General features: G+C 35.7%; 1 protein-coding gene across 4 annotated transcripts in view; it reads right to left on the reverse strand.

The window, feature by feature from the left end:
* The window catches only part of TENM3 (teneurin transmembrane protein 3), a 1,346,985-nt gene that overhangs the window by 304,877 nt on the left and 1,018,611 nt on the right, over window positions 1-23,497 (reverse strand). For all 4 annotated transcript variants that reach the window (XM_027676660.1, XM_027676662.1, XM_027676663.1 and 1 more), the window contains 2 exons: window positions 18,219-18,521; window positions 4,039-4,317 (listed from right to left, as the gene is read on the reverse strand). In XM_027676660.1, coding sequence (XP_027532461.1) covers window positions 4,039-4,317; window positions 18,219-18,450 — 511 coding nt within the window. In that variant the 5' untranslated portion in view covers window positions 18,451-18,521. The remainder of the gene's footprint in view (window positions 1-4,038; window positions 4,318-18,218; window positions 18,522-23,497) is intronic.

A 23,497-nucleotide genomic window follows, 5' to 3' on the forward strand; every position in this document is an offset into this window, starting at 1 on the left:
TCCCTTGGTCTTCTAACAAACACCCACGCAAAACTCTCACTAAATAAAAAAAAAAATAATCCCTATATTCTAGTGCCATCAGAAGTACTTTCTATGTGCCCAGGTAGTCTTTGTGGTAGTCAGCTATGCGGTATGCATGTCTCTGGAGCGCTCAGCTATTTTTCACAAGCACTGTCACTACTGCTTCCAAAGGAATAGAAAGTGACATGGACTTGACATAAGTCTTAAGTCTTATATGAGTGACATTCCAATCAGAATCACTGCCACAGCCTGACTTTCAGGCCAGCACAAAAAGTGCATACAAAACTGATCAAATAACTTTACAGTGATAAATAATAATAAGGTGCTACATTTTTGGAGTAACTTGCTCGATTAGCTTTCATGTCTTGCTTATTAACCTTCTGATGTCTCATTAAGTCAGAGATTGCAGTTTAATGGATTTAAAAAATAATTTAAATATGTAAGTGGATTCTAAGATACCTTAAAAATATATTGACCCTTTAAGCAAATGGGCCATTTGAAGCCTAACTACAGCTTCTAGCTCATACTGTGCTGGAATATTTATCCAGTTTAAAAGACAAGCTTTAGTAATCTTAGAATATCTTAACAACATAAAGTAGCTGGCTGCTTGTATTTCAAAGTGACAGCTCCTAGAACAATTACCAACATAAATTTCTAGATGCAGCATTTATGAAACAACTTGCAATGGGAATGGAGAAGAAAGCCTGAAGAAACATGTGCCTGCTCAGTGTGCTCCAACCCATACATCATACTGTACGTGACACTGGTAGGTTGCGCAGATTAACGGGTGCAGGTTCTCCTTCAGGGAGGCTGACGTGACAAATCTCTCAGAATATGATGCCAAGAGTCGTATATTGAACTTGAATGAAGTAAAATATTTCTCTTCAGAATTATTTACTGAGCACTAACCTAAAACTTTGATGTGAGAATACATCTACAAACCCTATGTTTGATAAACCTTGTATTGTTTTCTAAAAAAAAAAAAAAATTCTGCTGGCATTCATCGTATGTTCTTAGTATATATAAAATTTTGCAACTTGATCATGTGCAATGTTATTTGTTTAAAGAAACTTCTAAACATGCCAATATTATTTACAAATTTAAATCACTTTTTTAGGATCTTAGAAACATTTTCTTAAGACCTGACAAGTAAAGGTATTTTCAGCAAACTATGCCACTTACTTAACTATGCAACAGAACTTCAAGTTTTGCTTCCTGAGGGATATGCAATCCACAATTATTTCAGAAGAGCAAATATACACAATGGTTACAAGGAAGGAAAGGAAGGGTACTTTATTGCCAAGCTTCTCTTCTTGCCTAACTTGCAAGAAAGAAAACCCCAAGTACATTCATCAAATTGTTAATCCTGAGGTCATAAATCTTTAGGATAAGTCAAAGTTATCATCACCCTGACAAGTCCAACTAACTCCAATAATGTCTGTTTATGGAAATGGACTATTTAAACAGTGAATAGTTTTACTGGGTGAACAGTGGGATCACTCAAACACTGAGGCCTTTACTTGAGTGCGATCTGGTGGTGTTGTGTTTTGTTAATCAGAACTGGTTGCTCCTTATTCACCTTAGAGATAAACTTGCTGCATAGAAACGCATTTACCTGTAAAACAGTTCCATCAAAATTCAGTCAAGAATCTTTCACACACGACAAAGGGGGACGCAGTGCAGAGAACTTGTCATAACTCTGCCTTCGGTTTCGTAGCATTATCAAGTTTGTCAGATTTTAACAGTATACTGGCACAGCTCTTAACTTTAGGCCAAATTACCAAAACTCACACCTGCAGTTTAGTTCTTTGATTAGGGCACCTGTTCCTGCCAGGGCGCTACAGCTTCCCTGGTTTTAAGTGATTTTTTTTTTTTTTAATATTCTACTTTGAGGATTAAACATATGGAATTCCAACTATGTGTATAAAATGATTTCTCAGCCAAGTCTTCCATGTTCAGTGGGAACAAAAATTCAGAGAAAAAATACCAAAGAGGATCAAGCTTTTCACCACTCTAACATTGCCACTGAAACAGTGGCCCATGACATGGTCCACGTTATATATGTTTCATAACCCTAGGGGACTCTCAAGCCATCAAAATTTCATTAGCCTCACAGCAGTCCCAGTACATTCTTAAGTTGGACTGCCGGCTTCCCTATTAATAAATAAATCAACTGTAATCCTTTTTAGTGGCTAAACTCTTCATTGAAGTTGTATCAAATGCCAGACATTCCTTGCATGATTTTAACCACTGCAGAATAATGTATTTGCTAACATATTGACAGTCTTCTCACACATTAAAAAACAAAACACTCTAACTTTAAACTGATGGAGGAAGTTTTGGTATATCGTAACCAACAATTTGCCTTTTTAAAAGCCATAAATATGAAACCTATTAAAAAGTATAGCAAACCTACAGTACTTCTGAAGCAGTCACCTCTGTGGTAATGTAAAGATATGGCTTTCTATGGAAATAGTCTATGTGCATGCATGTGTATATAAATACATATTTTCAAGATCATTACCTAGCATTTTACAAAAGGCTCAAGAGAATCTGTTTCAGCATAGACCTTTCAAAAGGAAAAATCACAGGACTACTCAACAATTCATCCTAGATTGCTTTGCAGTTGAAATATCAAACATTATCCCACAGAAACTTCACTGCCAAAAAGCTGTAGGCAAGTACTCCTGTCCTCCTCTTTCAGAACTTGCCTTTGACTCAAAACAAGTGTTCCAAGCATGACACAAGTTGCCCGTGAACATAGAGTTGTCTGATCAGGTACCGTGGAGCATTCAGTCCAACACAAAAAGGAGGGTCCCATTTGAGACAGCTGTTTTGCACAGGCATCTTCAGGTAGAACCAGCCACCAGAGGAAAAAACAACTATGAATAATACCAAAATATAGCTTTGGTTTTGTTTTCTCAAACTGAAGTTAAAATAATAAATAGGAAAAACTAAATTTTATTGCTTGTAGTTTAAAATAAAAATGCATTGTTCTTTTAAGGATTATCATACATACACACCTACATTGCTGTTTCCCACAATGTGTTACAGCTATTGCCAGAGGATAGCAATAAAATTGCTCTGACTTTTGTACAGCTGAACAGACAGGTTTAATAAATTAATAAAATTACATGTAGACATGCAGGCAATAGCCATCATTAATTTTCATTGTTACTCTTTTTTTTAATTTCCTCTTGAATTTGTCATGAAGTTAACAGAACAATCATTTTAATTCTAGTGAAGCTGGAAAACTTCTACAGGTAAAAAGAAGTTGGAAGATAAAACGTTTTCCAAGATCTGTGCATTTAGCATTTAACAACACATGAGATTCTGTTCATAACCTCAAGAGGAGGTAAAAAAACTTTGAAAAGCTTTAAAAATGAATCAATCAATTGTATTAACCTATTTTCATTTAACCACTAAGACTTAATATACGATGGTCATATCCCACATCCTACAAAGCTTCTGTTAAGATTTTTGTTATAGATTTTAATTGCACAGTAATCCAGTCCCACTAGCACATCCAAGGCGATATGTCCCTCTTCACCACAATTCCAATTCCTCATCAGCTAAGAAGTTTAAAGCACAATCAAATTTCTTTTCCAATCACATGAGTCCTGTTAATAGGCTATTCTTTGCATTCATTCATTCATTCTAGATTCTGCAGCTTCTCCAAGATGTCTTGAAGAACAGTTTATGACAAAACTTTTGAATGCAAGTTGGCCTGGGGAACAACTTTATCACCACTAAGCTGTTCCCCAGAGGGTAACAGGTATCAGGGCCTGAGATAACAATCTATTTTTGTGACTAAACTCTTTCAAAATTACAGCTAAAACATCACACCCAAAGGTTGCATTAGTTAGGACTGACACTGAATATTGACTTTCCTGGGAAGGGGGGGGGAAGAAGGTAAATAATTCAAGGCCATTCCTTTAATGATTTAAAATTACTGGGTGTCAACCAAAATAGCAATGAAACATTAATTCATATAGGGGCATATGCGTAAGAACTTACCATTTTCACTGTCGGACTTGTTTTCATGTTCGGTATCAGTCAGAGTGAGGGCTGAGTTGGAACGGCTCGACAGACAGGAACTGCGCCCTGATTTGACCCCCCTGCCCCAAAGTCTCATGGCATGCTCTGGAGACATCACTCCTTCATTTTCAGTATCAGCATCTGACCCTGCACTGATAGAGTAACCTCTGTGGGGGAGCCCCATTTCCGCACAAAATGCCAGTCCTCGACGAGCTGCTGGTTCACAAACTCCTAACTGCCTTAGGGTAAAATTCTGTCCTGATTAGGGGAAAAAAAGATAACAAAAGGTGAGAATTTTTTTATTATTTTGTTTTAAAAAATCTAAAAGTTAAAACTCTTCACGTGTATAATTGTCTCATATCACATATGGTGTTTAGTCAAAACTCTGTCAGTATTACAATCAAGTGGATTCTTTTGTCTCCAGCTCTCTGCAGTGCCCATTTTCATTCAGAGTAGACCTCAGCACTGTTTTGTCAACTGCTTAAATACATCAAAAGTGGTCCTGGGTAGCAAATAAACAAAACAGAACTTGCTAACTAAGAAAAGCCAATTCAGTGCATGAAAGGATTAAAAATAAATTATATTTTTTTCTTTTTTTTTAATTATCTTCCAAAGCACTTAACAGGGTATTCGTCAGGATTTTTAGTTGGTTGGTTTTGAAGTGGTTTTTTTGTTTGTTTGTTTGTTTACTCTGGTTAGAGGCCAAAACACCAGGTTATTTTCCCCATGCAGATGTCCCCTAATGTGACAATGGGAAAGCTAAATGGGAATCAAACTCAGTTGGTTATTTGATCTCTCTGTCACACTTTAATACACAAATACAAATAAACAGAAATATGGCCACCCATTACCTGCAAGTACTACAGTAAAGTTGTTATTTTTTGTGTCGCCACAGAAGCATTTTTCACTTTTACTGCTGAAGCAGAGTCTATGCATTTTAACAGACTTTTAGCCTCTGTTTTGGGGCAGAGCAAGAGACATAAGTGAATCTCAAATGATTGTATTAATAAATTAGGCGCAATAAACTTGTGACACTTCAATAACTTAGAGTGTCTAAATTATGCGACACTCAAAAATGACTGCCTTTTTAATGGCTGTGTCTTCATCTTACTTTTATGTCTGTAAATTTAAGACATTTTATAATATATAGACGCTTGGCAAGCTCCTTTGCATGCCTATACCCATAATGCTTTTCCACCCTAGCCCACAATTATTTCATAGCTCTGAGAACAAATTAGGACATATATTCAATCTTTGAATCTGACAAGCATCCTGATTTCTCCAAAATTAGTCACTTAACACAAAAACACGGTAGCAAGATAATTAAAGCTTATAATATGACAAGAACAGAATCCTATCAATGAGAAAGTAATAGAATTGCAGAAGTGTGAATACAGAAGTGTAAATAATTCCTGAAATATTATGAGTTAATGCACTGGTCACTGAGTTTTTTTAAGTGATCTATTATTTTATTGCTGCAATCACATGCAGTTGTTGCTATAATTTTCTTAGCAGTCAGAACCATAAAAGAATTCTGACAATGACTTTCATAAATAATAAAAATCAGTTACTACAATTAGGTAAAACTCTAAGTATTTATTATGCAGGCGTGAATATATTATTTTAATGAAAATATAGCTGGGGAGGTAAATATAAAGGAGTAAGCATATCTATGACTATGTCTGAACAGTGTGAAGGGTATAAGAAAAGGGATTCCCATGCATACTGATTGTATCTTGTAATTTTTTTAAGCTGCCATGGCATGTGAATTTTCAGGTTTTATGAGAGCTGAAACTAATCAGCGAAGGAAACAGGCCAAACAAACCGCCCAGTGGTAATAGGGTCAGAGCTGAAAGTAGTAAAGTGTCTAATATGCTTATTATTATTTTGCATTTTGATATATATATGCTAAGGGCGACAGTCTAGAACACTAGTTTATGTGTTTGGTACATTATTATGTGAATCTACATTTTCAAACAGTTCCCTCAAGTCAGATACAAATATAGGAGAAGCCTATGTGCACGAGTGTATGTATACAGATATCTCTACACATATGGAGGGGCTAAGGTGTATACACAATTGCACATGCAGCATCTCATTTGTTCTAAAAAAAGGGGGCTTGAGAAGCAAAATGGAAAGGAAAGAGGTATTTTTGACCAAAGATAAGGTTACTTGAACCACTAACAAAACTGCTGTTGACTTCAATGCTGCAAGCTGTTATTCCTATGGTCCACACAACCTCACAGTGCTGAGATGTGAAGGTGAGGAAGGATGCAGACAGAAACAAAAAGTGCCTCTTTAGCCACAACAGGACCAGCTGCAGTGGCTGAGCATCACAACCTGCAGCTCTTCTGCCAGCCTGCACCACACACTCCAGGCTCCCTCCACTGCAAAAACAGCCTCTTTGCACTCATGGAGACATCTGTGCAGGCATAGTGATTTGAAGAGACTATTTCCCACACATACACACTTTTATTTTCCTCTTAAACACTTTCTTTTAGGAGAAACTACTTCAGGCATTATATAACAACATCTTCCTTGATCTTTCTAGGAGAGTTGGTCTCAGGTACAATATACCATCTACCATCTATTAATGTATTTTATTTTTTTTACTTTATGTTTACAACAACCTACCTCCATGCAAAATATTTTCTTCTTTTTTCCCCCTCTTATGAATGCTAAAAAACCCCCCACCAAGATTGCATGTCATGGGGCCAAAACAGAAAAGCGAACCAGTTTTAAATATTGCTCTCTCATCCCATTCAATATATTAGAGTTTTTCACTACACTGAGAAGTTTTACAACATATCCCAGAAATGTTGTAACAGCTTTAGAATCATCAGGCTACATAATCTTCTGAATTAAAGCTTTCCTAAGAGCTTCACTAAGAGGATTGTACTCCATGTAAGTTGCCTACACAAATGAAAAAACAAAACAAAAAAACCCCAAACAATCCACAAAAGCCAAACAGAAAAGTTGATCTGGAAAAATAAAAATATTTATTCTTGTAGGAATTTATATCCCAAAGGAAATTATATATATGTAATAGAAAAATTTTACATCACCTTAAGACTCCTGAGCAATGAAAACGGGAAATCTTTCAGGTTCCAGGGGAAGCTGAACACAGCTGGGACCTAGACCTAGTGGGTAGCAGAGTAGCTGGGAGCTTTTACCTGATAATGAATAATACTATGAAATCAAAATAAAAGCTGAAAATGAGGTTGTAGGAGCTTAGTGGGGAAAAAAGAGCATGAAGAGAGGATGTTCTTCTTGTGTTCGTAGATTTTCTAATTAACCTTTCCAGAATGACTTCCATGTCAGGGATTTAATCATCAGTTTCTTATACTATACACACATTTGCAATTTCTCCCACTGACAGTAAGTGCCTCAAGAGTTCATAAAGATTTAAAAACAGTTTGGCCAGTGTAATGAACTAATTCCTAAGAAGAAAATGTAGGCACAGAATAAACAGATAGGCATAATGCTTTGTGGGTTTTTTCCTTTCCTTCAAAAAGGTATTAAACAAAATTAGATGCAACATTTCAAGGAGACTTGTTCTGGAGACATCTTTGGGGGTTTTGGACTATTTGAGGTGATGTGTCATGAAGCTACATTTTAAAACCCGACAATAATGTTGTTTACCACCACTCAACCATTAGATACTACATTTCTCTTGTCTAGGAATATCAATTAATGGCTATTGTAAGGACTGCTGACATCCCCAATTTGTGTACACAAGAATAAAATTAATTAGTAACTCTAAAAAAAATTTTCAGAAGCTTCTGCAGCAATCACTTCTAAAAACACAGCATTTGCCAACAGTAACCATACAAGCCTACCTCTTATGTTGTAACTACTTTCTGTGTAAGCAACGATCCACATACGATTGGTTAAATAAGTTAAATACATACTTTTTTGTATGTATACCAACTACTTATAATATATATAGTCAATATTTATAATTATTATTCTTAAAAGACTGTATATATATATATTTCTCTGCCAGAATCATAATGGTTATATTGTCTAGAAATGGAAGTGATTTTTTTTTTAGTTTAATCAAATATTGCTAAAAGCAAGTTTGATGTATTCAGAAATGAAGTATTACTCTAGAAAGTCAGAAGTTAAAAGCTAGAATTAAACTGAAAGCTGCTGCACTTGTGCCACATTTGTTTCCCTGGCCTAAACTGGGGAAGTCATTTAAAGATATCTGTAATAACTTCACCTTCAAATCGGAAATGTTATGTGTGGAAACGGGTTTTTGAAGAGAACTACTAACCAAAAGAAAAGATCCCATGTTTCTTCAGTTATCAGTCCTTGCTCTAAGTTGGATCTATACTAAATACGTACACAGAGATATTATCTTAAAAACTGTGAAAAGGTGAAAGAAACAAACAGAAGGAATGAACAAAAAAAATTGCCAAAAGAAAATTTGTCAGCATCTCCAAACATCAGCACTGGCTTTACTAATTCATTAACCCCTGATAAATTGACAAGTCAGCTTTTAGCAACAGTAGATTATTTTGAAAAAGAGGGAAAGAAAAATATAAATCTGAAAAGCCTCCCAAGCACCTGCCTAGTTAGCATAAAAATACACCCACTCCCCTAGTTTTTAAACCAGAGGAATTATAGTGTTAGTGCCTTTGCTGACCTTGGTCTTGTCCTAACAGGACAGACAGTACCAAAAAGGCAGAAGTCCCAAATCTATCCAAGTACATACTCAAAATTCTGTTTAGTTTGGCTCTTGCAGGACCATACTGCTTTCTGCCATTCTGATATGGGCAAAGTACTTACTTCCTTTTGATTTCATATTTAGACACTATACAGGGGATATGTTTTTCCTACTGAAGCTCTTGATGCAGAGCTCATTCTCAATACCTCCGAACACTTTCTAAAAAGCACAAGCCAGAACACAGCTGCACCATATTTGAAATGCTTCATCATGTCTGTACAACCAAGAGCTCAACACTACTGACCTAATTCAACAGTACTTTGCCATCCTAACTCATATACATGACAAGTATGAAGAAATGGCTCTTTTAAATGCAAACGAGCTAGTCTATTCACTTTATTAATTCCTGAAAAAATACAGTGTTCAATTGCATGCTAGTCAAAATGCAAAAAGTAGCTTCTTTTAATATGATAGTAGGCAGTAAAACTGACCCTTTTATTTGCAGGGTATTAAGTAGTCACTACAGGACCAATAAGAATATGGGGTAGATGTCATCTTCCTAGGTCATCAAAGAAAAGCTGGACTGGTTTAATAAGAATCATCATCTTCCAAATGCCAATTCTAGCTGATTTCTTAAGGGAAAATATGCAACTTCTTTGAAAATGTTGTTTTCCATTTACTGGGGCAAAGACAGTGTGACACACTTACTTACAATGAGGTCCATTGTAAGGAAAGGTCTTGAGAGGAAGGACATAGAAATGGAAATAAATGTATAGTAGAATCACAGATTTGCTGGAAATGAAAGGATGAAGGGTTTGTTTTTTTTTTAAATAGCAAAACTGATACCTTGGATGCTCTAGAAAACTCTGACAAGAAGCGTACAAATGCTGCCTCCAGAAGTCAGAATGTTAGGTGGGTAGAATGCAATTATACAAAAGAGAGGATGTCTAATGGATGTGATACAACCATTCTGTCACACAAACGTCACAATATATTTAGTTAAGAGGAGTTTTCAAAGCTATACTTGCAGAATTCTGTTCGCTAGGATGCAAGAAATTGCAGTGAAGAATGACAAGCAACGAGCTTTGCCTATGTTAACGTTTTCTTTCTGACTCAGTATAGTATTTTGTTATTACTTCAGACTGATTTTTTTCTTTTGCTTTTGAGAAAATTATCTGTGAAATTTAAACCATCCTAATCCACTGTATCACATTTCCTCTTGTTCTTAATTCCTGTTTTTCTTTTCACTCGTCACAACCATCTTCCTTGTCACCCCTTAATCTCCCCTTCTTGACCTTTCCGCTCTATTCACTCTTCCATCTTAACCTCCTTTTTTTGTCATCATGTGACTTGGAGTGGAGCTGTAAGATTCGTATGAAACACAGTTGTTTCTCTAATATATCCAGTAAACTGCATAATAACAAAGAGCATTAAAATATATTAAATCTCATTGAGCGTGCATATAGTTTTCAAATTCTCGTTATTCTCAAAAAATATTACCACACAGTTCTCCCATTCCTCATGGACTTACAAAAGCATTTGGGGCCATAAGTCATGGTCTTGGAGACTTCTGAAAAGCCTAGTGACAGATACTGTAAGTTCTCTGAGCTGTACTTACTGTGCAACTCTTTATAGAAGAGCTTTATGCAATACTCAAAACCCAAGTCAATTCTTGGGGGAAAAAAAGTACATACATACATTTGTGAGAAATAAAGTATTTTAAACCTGTTATTTAAACCAGCCATGTATTTTTATTACTATAGAACCACAAGGAGACACTGATTGAAAAAATAGCCTGGGAAAGTTTTTATTTTTTGATATAGAGAACTGATGTGAACAAAACAGTATCATCTTGCCACTGGTTTTCCAGTGCAGAATGGGAAACTCATAACTTTATTCCCTGCTAGGCTTGAGGTGGCAGGGGATCTTCACTACTAATCCACAGACTAGAACATAAGAAACACTGCTTAAACCAGTATAGGGATAAAGACTGTTTGTCAAGCCCTTCTGAAGTTATTGAAGAGTAAGATTAAAGTCAGCTGAAAATAATTTCACAATTGCACAGTTCAAAGCTTCAAAGCTACAGAAGACATGTTCCAGTAAGGGAATTAATAATTTAAACATTATGGTTCCAAATTGGGGATTTTATATAAAAATCTGATTTTATTTCTACAATTACATAACATACGAACCAAATTGAGACAAACTAACACAGCTGTCCTGATCACGGGCTGCAAGAGGGGAAAAAAGGATTCGAAGATTTAGAAAAGAAATACAACTCCATGAGTGGCAAAGAACACAAAGTCTTGATCATGAGCAGAGTGACAGTATAGACATTTTAGACCTCTCTCTTAATCTTTGTATCCTGAGACCAAATTATCAACATCCTAGCAACTATTTATTACAAGATAAGAATAAAGCCTAAATTTAATAGATGTGAAGAAAATATGACCCAAAGGTAAGCAATGTATGGATATCCGGTATGCAAAGAGCCTACAACCACAGATCTGACAGGTATGAACTGCCACATTTAAGTCAGTACAATGCTAATAACATGACATAAAGCTTGAAATCAGGAAAGAAGGAGACGTGGAAGGAGGCAGCATGAAGAGAAGCATGCAAACTAGAGCTCAGGTTTACTGCTCTTCCTCCATATGGGGATGAATAGCATGAGGGAAAAGCATGTTCGCCTCCACAAGCGAGCAGATAGACCCTCTGCATAGTAGAAAACTTGATTAGTTCTACAGGCTATGAACTGGCATAAAGGAAAAACCCAACACACCTATTCAAAGCAGCCTATACATTTCAATTTGTGGAATTTCATACAGAAGTATCCCACAAGTACGGAAACTGACTCTTCAATGCATGGACAGAGTGAGGTGCTCAGACCATCACTGCAGCTAAATGCAAACCACAACACAGAATACAGACCCAAAAACTTCTGCAGAAATGAAAACCTCTCATGCCCTCTATTGCTCTACCCATCACAACCCCTCAAGACGTTTTCCACTCTGTAAACCCCCATAATAAATGTAGTGTAGCAGTGTCCTAATTTAGATGTTCTAACAAAATGTCCATTATGCTGAAAACAAGAAGGGATTTATGACTCAGAGATATTTATGGCACTGCAAAACAAAAAAGCAGAAAAACAAAGCTTGAAGCAAATATGTTCCCTTGGCTTTGCCATTTCCTCAATTGGCTTTAATAAGCTCAGTAACACAGAGTACTATCTCTCAAGCCAGTAAGTTGTGACACTTTACAAACTAATTTCAGAAAGTATCATGGAACTTTCTGAGGAATCACTCCTATTTTACATCTCTGTTTCACTTTATGCATTTATTTGCCACTGATGGAATAAGCAATCACTCACAGCTTGGCCTCCAGCCCTGAATCTCAGCCCTAAGCACTAAATCAACAGCCAGCAGAGACAGGACTCTTCAGCCTCTCTCATTCTCCCTTCACCCCATCTCTAACCACACACATTTCTGGCTTTATTCTCTCCATAGATGTTAACATCCTGAACTCATCTTTCATAGCCATGCATGTGATCCATTCATCTCCCTAGTCCTCAGTTTAGCTTTTATTATGAACAGAAGCATCAGAAGCATCTCATACATCTCAGTATATGATACAAGAAAGATATATATGATACAAGAAAGATATAAAAGGATTACAGACCTTCTACAGTATCTTCCTTTCCATGACGTTGAAAATCCTTGCGAAGGCCCCTTGCTCATCTTATAAACCCTTAATCATTATGATCAAGAACTTAACTCTCCTATTTTGCAACTGGACTATTGGAAGACAAGGTTTTTACTCTACGGACCTGTAGTAGGCGCATAGAAATGCCTGATCAAGCAGTCTACTGCTGATAACCAAGGTTGATTTCTCCCTGGAGAATCACAACTGCCCTTTGTCTCTGGATCTGTAGCTCATACACAGGCCATGGCTCACAAGGGGCCAATTTCAACTAGATGAATACCTTAGAGCATGTGTGCATATCACTGAGAGTTAAATATACTTCTAATCAAAAAAAAGAGAAATGTTTTTCCTAGTACCACTTTGTAGCTAATAGAGTAACTTTAAAAGTCAACAGATCCTTATCACCTGGAACCTGAAAACCAATTAACTTCTTATTGTTGCTTTAAGTAACTAGTATAGCAACACGAGATTATAAGACTACTTAGCACTTGCAGTGCTTTTCATCTTCAAAGCATTTTGCAAACATAAACTAATTAATCTTCCCAACATGCCTGTGAGGTGGGTAGGTGGTATTATTCCTATAATACAGATGGTAAAAAAAGGAAAAAAAAAAAACCTCTGGCAGAAGGTTATGTGCTTAGCTCAAGGCCACAAAATTATCCAGAACATACTGGCACTGTATGCTGCTTACAGAAGTTACTCACTGAAATCAGGCAGACACTGCAGGTGGCCATGTTTTAGCATAACAAAAAAGGATCTCTCATGACAACAATTAGGACACATCTTGCACTGCAGCCAGAAAACATAAAACACTAATTCTAATATGTGCCTCCGATTTTGAGAGACAGCGCTTGACATGTCACTGAATGGTAATTAATCTGCTCACTGGGAGATCACAAAGTCACTAATACATTATTTCATACCTTTGTGTAAATAACCTGCAAGGCAAGCTGATTCAGTTCTTGAGGATCACTTGCCTACTAAATAGTCAAAAATCAGCTCACCACTAAGGCATAGGTAGTGGAAAATCAAAAATGGTCTTGGGTATCTATCCTTCCCCTGCTTCAGACAGGTTGCTTTAAACTACTCAAGCTTTAGGTTTAAAAATGTGACCATTTAAATTCTTTAATCCTACAGTTGACATTTATGGTGACTAAAAAGATTAAACATTTTGCTATCCAAATAATTCATTTTGAGCAACTAGTATTAAAAAGCAATAGACTTTGGAGTCATATTACATTAGGATAGAAGCTGCAATCAAGGTTCATGTTTCTGAAGTCTTAAAAATGTATTTTTGACCGTGTTTAATATCTTATATAATAAAATAAAATTGTCATATATATCACTGCTTCAGGTCCCTCTTTTGGTGAATGGTGATATTTTTCCAGCACCTAAATCTAATTATCATGGGAATAGCAGCTGAACAATAGCTGTGATATACCCACACACTGTATTGTACTGTAAATGGCTTTGCTTTTTAGCACCCTGGTATCAATGATCCAGGGTGGACTTGTGAAGGAAAGGAATTCTTTTTCTTTACTCGTTTGGTACATTCAGTCTCTCTTTTAGCTTGGCTGACAATAAATTGTTTGCCTGATAAACACAGCGAACTCATTCTCACAGCTATCTAAAAAGACCAAATACCTTTACCTGCAGTATAAACCATATTTGATCCAAGTTTCCAAAAAGTAAAAAATTAACAAAACCTGCACTATCTCATTGGGTCTTCTAACAGAAAAAGGTGCCCAGCAGCTCAGCTTTTCAATGCACACAGTTTGCAAAAAGTGCTCTGATTATTTTGTGAGGAATGACGAACACTCACAAATCTGCACTGCATCCTGCCACCTGTGCTTATGGTTCAGCCTCTTGCTCCTGTGAAAAAACTCACTGACATGATACATGAATCACTCTATAGGACCACTATACTCTTCTGCAACAACAAAAATCTTTGAAATGGAATAATGACTACCTGAGAGATATTGAGTATTCCTCTCTTCCCCTTAACATGTATCTGATGGTAAATAAAACACAGGTTTTGCCTGCCTGCATTTTTCTTACTAATAATATAAAATTTTTTCAGTCCTTCTGAGTCCAGGTTTGATTCATGATCTCTTTCAAATTATTTTAATATTGTTATATTATTACTTCCAATTATTTTTTCCAAATAAAATTTCAAAAATACTGCTTTCTATATTCTACAGTCCTTCCCACCCACACCATAGTCATGTCATACTTTCAGATGTTTTTGTATAGCAGTCTCTCTGTACTTTATATCACTTCACACAGTAGTTTAATTTTCTAAACACAGGAATTTTTCTCTGTACAGAAATTCAACTTCATACAGTCAGCTTTAATCCTGAATTCAGCAAGAGTTGGGCATAATGCAATATGCAATCATAGAATCAATCACAGAATGGTTTGGGTTGGAAGAGGCCATAGGCAGGGACTCATGATCAACTACAAGCATTTGGGTTGCTAAATTCAATTAGAGAAGCTGTACATTTAAATCAGCTGCTCTTTATAGTTGGATACTTCAAAGTGTAAGAAAATTAGTGTCTTCTTCCCCCCTAATACATAAACAGCAAACAACCATATCATCACATCTAGGAAAGTAAATAGTATTTCATTGAGCTTCATCCATTGTCAAGCATGAGATTAGGTATATTCTCCAACATGCAATATAAAATTGAGTATCTATCTTAAAACTCCTTTTAAGAAAAAAAGCTCATAGCCTTCATTTACATGGCTGGGTGCTGAGTTTAAGTATTCACAGGCTTATCAATTTTTTTTTCATACTTATGTGGGGTTTATAAACTAAGAAAATATAAAAAACTGATTTAAAAGTTCTAAAAAGAGTAGGTTAAATAATCCTTATCTAAAGCTTTTAAAAAATAAAACAGTTTTGCAACAGATGAAGAGGCTTTAGAAAAATGGAAGGAAACCTCTCATTGACATTACCTGAAAGCATGTTGAATAGAAGTATCTACAATTTCCTAAACAAGCACACCTGCTCTTTCAATCTTGTCAATTGGGTTCAAAAGTGACAAGATAATCCCATTTATATAACAGTTTCATGTTTAAATATTGTACAATATATTTTAAATGCTGTTTTTAGAATTATAGTGACAAACAAATATTTTTAGACTCTTATTTCTATTGATACAATTAATCTAAAGCAAACAAAATTCAACAGATGAGGAAAAAGATCCTGTAACTGATTCTCCTGACAACAGGAGAATCTCCTCTCCACAAGTAAAGATCTCATGGCATAAAGCTACCACTAAACAAAGCTCACCTAACTCCAACAGCAGTATCCCTTTCTGAGTTCCTGCCTTCGGATTTTGGGAAGCAGGAAGCACAAAGACGTGTACTGAATCAACTCAGGAAGAAAAGGTGGGAAAGTTCTGATTCATTAGCAGAAAGCTTTGAAAGGCTTTACCCTAAAATATCGTTTATAAAAAAAAAAGACAGACATTTCTAATTCTTCCACATTGGAGAGACTTGAGAAACTTGCATAACTGCTCCAGTAACTTTCCCGAGGACACTGGAAATTTCATATTGTTATTTTACACAGTCTGGGCCAAAAAAAGTGAAACATTGATCATGATTAATTTTAAAATAAGTTCCCAATTAAAGTTATTTATTAAAACTTGCCTTTTTTCTTATAGATTTAATTCTTGTTGATTTAGCAGGCTGTCAACAAAGCCACATATCTATACTCATTTCTAGGTAGAGGAGGGAAAAAACCCAAAACCACAAGGAAGCATGTTTTATATATTATTTAAAATCCTCTGGAATGACCTTCAAGACCTTTTCCACAAAATACATCCCATGCCAGAAGCTGAAAATTCTCAGACAAAGATCAATCAAAGGAATACACTAGTTAGGACTGCAAAACAAGCCCTTTATTACCTGACTCTGTCAAACCTGCAGGTAGTCCCCAAAGGTGCCACACCAGCATGCATTACAGAAAGCCAGTAAGTGATAAAAAAGAATGGAAAGGATCATGAGGGAAATCAAGTGGGCATAGATGACAGTGCTGAGACCACTGAAAGGTGAAGAGGACATTATACATCCCAGACGACCATTTTAGGCCTATAGACATATAATTTATTGCATATTGGGCAATAAGTATTGGCTAAATACTATGTGCTTTTCTGAAGAGAGTGAGGAGGAAAAAAAACCCAAGGCCCAGTGCACCACCATATATCATATGCCAGACCACATAACTTCTTCCAATTTTTTATTGCTATTTAAAAAAGAATAGCACTCTATTCAGGCAATAGTTTATGAATTCATTAAATAAATGGTGCCCGTTTTGATATAATTTCTTCACTAGTACTAAGAAAGTGCCTACAGTACAGGTCTTAGAAAACTTCCTCTTGACTTTACCTTATAAAAGTAATGATGTCAAGGTGACTAATGACCTGAAAACTAGAAAATAGTGATGACCTGAAGTTTCAACACATCACAGGAACCAAAAATAAACAGCAGAAAGTAGACTACAGTAGCAGCAAGCCTCAGCTACGTAAGCCTAAGAGAAATATTTTTATTTGCCTTACAAACATTGGTAGATAAAAAAGTCAACACCACCTGCCCAGTTCTCATTCTAACGTAGTTATTCTATGTGGAACAAAGAAAAGACACCAATGGGGAAAATAATTTTAAGCATTCTAAAATTAAAACTAAGGACTTCCTCACAAGAAGAAAAATTTATTTTTCCATACCTAAATCTATTCTTGTTTCTGCATAAAAGAGAGGATAGATTTAAACAGAAGACTGAGGCTTAGGTTCACACAGCCCTGGGCCTAGGTTTATACTTTTAGATAACTGGGCTGCAGTACTCTACACATTTTCTAACTTTTTTTTTCCCCTCCTTATAATAAAGTAGCTTAGTTGTAGAAATGTAAAAATGTCAATTCCCAACACTACAGTTTTGAATCCAATAGTGATGCATAAGTGCTGAACCCTAACCTGAGCCAAGTTCAATCTCTCAGAATCACTGAGGTCCAAAGGGACCTCTTGAGATCATCTAGTCTTAACCCTCTGCTTAAGTACAGTCAGTTACGGCACGATGCCCAGGATCACAGCAACTCCATGGATATTTAGACTTCTCATGTCTTTCTAGTGATGGGCCTGAAAATCCAACATTGAGTCTTAGCAATCTGTTAGCATCTGGTTAGGTATCATAGATATCCACTAAAAAAATCCTCCAACACACTCAAATGCATAAATTGTGAATTAATTCACCTTACTCACTGTACAGAGCTCTGTTACTGCCCTTGTGAGCTAGAAGATAAAGGCACTGAGCTAATGCATTATTTGGATGCTCATCCACACATACTGTTTCCACAAACCTATTCATAGGGCTTGGCCTTCTTGAAACAGTCGTATTTGTTTATTTTTTATTAATTTTAAAGCTATTTACATTTTAGATATACAGGAGTGTCAAACTTTTGGGAAATCTGTAAATGAGCTGATTAACTGGGGCTCTAGTTTTTGAATTTTAAGGCCTGAATGCTTCACACGACTCTGCAATATTGTCACTGACCCATTGCCCAACACGGGCCATTTACTTCCTATGCATCATATATTATTTATTTCAAAGATAATACAAAATGCTTCCTTATATTTGTAAGCATTTCGGGAGATACAAGCAAAGTGTACAATATGTGTAGAATATTACCAAAACTGATGAAACTGATATAATGGCATGCTCTTCCTGCAGCAAGAATGCCTTGGAATTAATGAATTTACACACTCTGAATTAAAACATCTTGCCTACCTTGTCTGGTATACTCATCTGCTTCTCTGTGGACCAAATCTTTTACCCGGTTTCCATACAGCAACCTAGAGGAATCATGATCAAAAGCTTTCAAGGTTTCACTGGAGCTGTAAGACTTCTGCGTGGGCACTCTGCACTCCTCATTTTCTGCAGAAGAATTTGTATAGCGCCGCTCCTTGTCCCGTCTGCTCTTTGTCAGGGAGCAATAAGGCCTACGTTCCTTCACATCCATACTTCATTCCTTCTCTGTGCACATCAGTCCAGCTTATTTGGAAGTCTTCTCTACATTCAGCTTACATTCACCTATAATAAAATTAGAAAGACAACCACTGATGTGTTACAATGATCTCTAATTGCTGTAATTGCTCCCTAACTGTCTGGAAGAGAAAGAAAGAAAGATCTGCTCAACAATGAGTGAGAAGCACTTCTGTGCACATCTGCAAGACTTCCCAGAGTTCCATGCACAAGCTACCCTGATCTAAAGCATGAACAAAGAAATTCTTGTGAACAACAACACAATACTACTGAATTTTACGCAACAGATTAGAAGATCAAAAGCAGACTGAGAACTTGGTGGGAAAAAAGTACTTTTTCAGCTTTAGGAATGTGTTACTTGCCTTAATTTAATTGTATGTAAGCTGTTTTCTGTTCTTATGAGAAGAATGTACGTTTTAAGGACAAATTTGACTTCCTTCTGCTTGTCAGAAATTTGTGGGTTTAATGTTTGGTTTTTTATACTTCTTTTTATACTTTAAGACTTCTTTAATTTTATTGTAATTTCTAATCTATGAATATTGTTCTCATCAAAGAACATGAACACGTGATTTCATAGGAGGCTACAAAAACATTTTAGGTCATGTTTAGGAAGGGGTCTCCAAGCCAGTATGTTCTACATAAGCTGTGCTAGAAAGTAAGAAAATATTTGATTTGTAAAAGACAGAAAAAGTTTTTCCTTCCCTCAAGTTTTTAAGGAATATTATAGTAAGAATCTTAGTTTTATGACTATTTATTTTTCTTTAATATTTCATTACACTTAGTTTTCAAAACCAGACTTAACCAAAATATCTACATTTCTGACAGAAAGAAACAGTCTGTAAATTTTGATTTTGTTTTTTAAAGAGAAGTCCTAAAATAAAATGAAGAATATAATTTGTATCTTTAAACAGCTGACAAAACATCTAAAAAATTTTAATATTTTGCAACTGCATTTTTTAAACTGGTACCTTGATATTTCTTGTTTAATACCTTAATATACTAGGGTTCTTTCTTTTGTCTCAGGGAGAACCTTCTCCTCAGTGCTTCCCTCACTTTCAAGTGCTTAACAGTAAAAAAATAAAACTGAGAAAAGTTAAACTAAAAAAAATACACAACTGATTATTTTACAAAGTACTATCAGTCAAGTCCTTTGTGATGTAGAATTAAAATGACAGTTTACAGCACATACCACATTGCAACAGCAAACTGCATTTACACCCTTTTCAGCAAAAATGAGGTTGCTTTATATCTCTTTACTTATTTAAACATATAATATCAAACAAATTAATTAGCTGTCACTTAGAATATTTTAGAGAATATTTAATTTACTACAGAACTATAATTCAAGCTTGTGAATGGCAGTTAGTCCTTTATCGTTCTGTTTTGAAATTTTCCAAATAAGCTTTTGCATTTCCTGACCTATGTAAATCTCAATTTAGACTAAAAAAAGTAACAAAGACTTTCACTTAAGCTGTTATTTTTATTTTCTCTTCTATTTTTATTTTCAAATGTTAAATGGTTAAAAAGATATTTCTACATGATCAGAAAAAAAGAAGTATTATAGTAGAGCAATTTATTAAATTTATGACTGTTTAGATATCTGCATACCCACATAGCTCATCTTTTTAGGTATATGAAACACTCAGATTTTAAAATATTTGATTGACTAATGAATGTAAGTTCTTTCCATGTGAAAACAATATTTTAGGCATTTTATAAACTTTGCATTTTATTAACACTAGACTGAGTTGTAAATTTAAAAATAATAATTAACAAATACACACAGGATTTCTTTTGCAGTGTAACAACTTTGTGGAGGCATATCTCTCCTTTTATCTAAGCCTTTCAAGACTTGAAAGAGCCACTAATTCCTAGGATCTCTAAATTGCTCCATAGGAAAAATATGTACACTATTCACCATCCAAGAGGAAATAATTTTAATTTTTTTCCAAGTTTTCAAAATACTTTATAATGTTAAAAAAAAACCACAACAAAATCCAAACCAATAAATCAAACTTTTTGCACAACACTTTGTTACTATATCCAGCTGAAATCCTCAAAGATTTAATCTTTGCTGTAGCATGGAAGAAGTACTGATCTGTTTCCCACAGAAGTCAATAAATACAATAAAATTTCAAAAAGCAGTTCTCTGACTTATGTATTCCCTGTCCAGCCAAGGAATGAAAAGGTTAAAAAATTCAAACTCCACATTATGGAGACACTTTAGCAGTGATTAACCTGCCACAATAATGAAGACTAGTGCGGGTTTTTTTGTGGGTATTTTTGAAAAAAAAAAAAAAATCCATTAAGATTGAAGAACCTAATCTTTTTGAATCTGGCATTATACAAAACACATGTTTAATTTCAGTAAACTTTAACTTTTAAAACTAATAGTATCTCTCAGCAAGTCTCAGGAAACAGTTAACATCTTCAGGCTCCTGTCTTTGAAATTACTTCATCAGTGAATTACTGCACCTATCTAAAAGAAGGCAGAATAAAAGCTCTCTTAAAGATCTGTCTACAAATAAATGTTCTCTACAGTGATCAGACAACAAGCAGAAAGAGAGAGAGCACAAATATATTTGCAGAACACAGAAACAAATAGCTGTTTAAGATATTTAAATTACTGTTTAAGTCAGAGGTGACAAGTCAAACAAAAGAAGACCTGCAGATGGCCTTGTAAGACTTGTCCCATTATGAATCATCACCTTTTTTTTCTAGAAACACCCCTAACCCCCAAATAAGAGAACTATTTTCAAATATTGAGAAAACTATTTTAATCAAAAAAATCCAAACTGTCATTTACTGCATCTCTTCAGCTTCTTTCTTGTAAGGATCACTGTAGCTAAAATATTATCAAATTTTCCCACTGAAATCTTCAGATTTAAATGAACCACTGCTGCACATTTTCTTTTTTTCTTCTTCTCTGCTTCCTATAATATAAAAGCAGCATCTTTGGGGGAGTTACCCAAATGCACAGCAACTGATTTGAATAATCTGATTAAAATTTTAAAGGAAATAAAATTAAATTTATTTTGTGATGTTATAAAAACACTTGCCTTCACCTGCAAGGAATTTTTGCCCATATGTCAATATTTATGGCCTATCAGACAGCTTCATTCCAACTAAATTAAGAAATTTTCATAGAGCAATATTTACAAAGCTATTGAACTACTAACTCACATGCTCACAAAAGCATGTCAAAACAGCCATGCTATATAACGCTACATGTTATGTTGCAATGCTAACCTAAAATTGTCAGCTTATACTGTAGAAAATTGAAAAAGATTTAACTGGTGAATGCCACTACTTCAAGTTTTGGTCTAATACTTTTCAAAGTATAAAAACTGAGGATGCTCATCTGTGTCACTGAGCATTGGGATCTCCCATGACCTTTTCAGTGATCTCTCCCATGTTACAGGCTTCTGGCTGAATTACACAGGAGGGTGTACGCTAATCACCAGACTGACATGTCAGCTCTTATATAGTGATGCTCATCCCATTTCTTTACATAGCTTAGTTGATTGCAGACTCACACTGTACTTTCCCAGTGTTACTCCAAATTTTAAAAACGGTTCGAAACCATAAAGAGATGCCCATTTTAAAATTAATACTTAAATATTTCTTTCAAACTAATTTAGAAGGGAAGCAGAAGAACCAGAGAAGCAATTCTTGTCATGACCAGATCACTGGGACCAGAGAGCTCACTGCCTTATGTGCAGGGTATGTTGCAGACCTCTGACATCATTAGCACATTTAGTACAATATTTAATTACCAAGTCAGATAAGTGACAGATAATTAATAATTAAAACAAATACATTCTCAAAATTCTTTCTTGTACTCTAAGTGCTGTAGAGACACCAAGTGCAAACACCAAAACTGAGCACAAGGCACATTCACACACAAATGTCAAAGCTAACATGAGAGCTTCAATGACTGAAGTCTCAGATACAAAGCTGACTGATGCCCATTAGAAGTTTTACACTCGATTTAAAATTCCCCAAAACAGCCTTTCATCAGTTCCTCTTAATCACCTATTGCAACATGAAATAAGGTCAATGTAGTAAAAAGGAAAAAAAACCCTCCAAACTATAGTTACTTACCTTTTTTACAGTAAAAAAGCCTCAACATTAAAGTTCTACACTGCAATATAGAAAAGTACAACAGACATAAAGCATAGTATGTATTTTAATTGCCAAGATGTAAAAGAGGCATTAGGGTCATGCTACAGTGTTATCCAAAACACCCAGGTACAACTTTAGCATGCCTGCAGGACTTTAAAGTGTTATGGAAAATTATTACATTTCATTCAGCAGCTTCAATACACACAGCAGCAATACATAGTGCTCCCTCTCCATCTCTCACTCAGAGAGCCTTCTCCCAGCATTAAACCTGATTCAATGAACTCCAAGGTACCTGACTAAGAAGTCTAAATATACCTCAATATTTTATGTCCTTTCATATCTAAAAATCTACACAGGCATGAAATAGTAAAGAGGTAAGAAATAAAATGTTTGTTACCAAAATGGAGAGATAATTGTATAGAAAATATTATGTCACTGCTTGGGTTGATTTATGGATCTACTTGTCCTGGTTAGAACGGCTGGGACCAATTCATCCCTGGATGGGTGTAACCCAAAACTGTGTATTCTATAGCCTCCATGCCATTTCCCAAAAACTGCTGTCAGTAGAGGCCTGCAAGGTGGGAAGATGTTCCTGTACCCTTTTATGGAATTCCCTGCTCTGATATCCTTATATGGAATTCCCCGCTCTGATAAGAGGGACTGAGCATCCGCATGCCCTTTTATGGAATTCCCTACTCTGAGGGAGGGACTGAGCACTCCCGCCTGAACTGGAGAGTATATAACTGGGAGTTTCAGAGCCTTGGAGCTCTCTCTCGTGGGACCCAGAGGAAGACAGCAGACCACCGCTGCTCCCAACCAGGCTGAGACCACCACCCTCGACTGGACTGCAATCACCACTTCTGACCAGACTGCAGCAGCTCTCCCACCAGCAGGTTTAT

Source organism: Neopelma chrysocephalum, unplaced genomic scaffold (genome assembly GCF_003984885.1).
Source record: "Neopelma chrysocephalum unplaced genomic scaffold, ASM398488v2 Primary Assembly neopelma1_42, whole genome shotgun sequence".
NCBI lineage: Eukaryota > Metazoa > Chordata > Aves > Passeriformes > Pipridae > Neopelma > Neopelma chrysocephalum.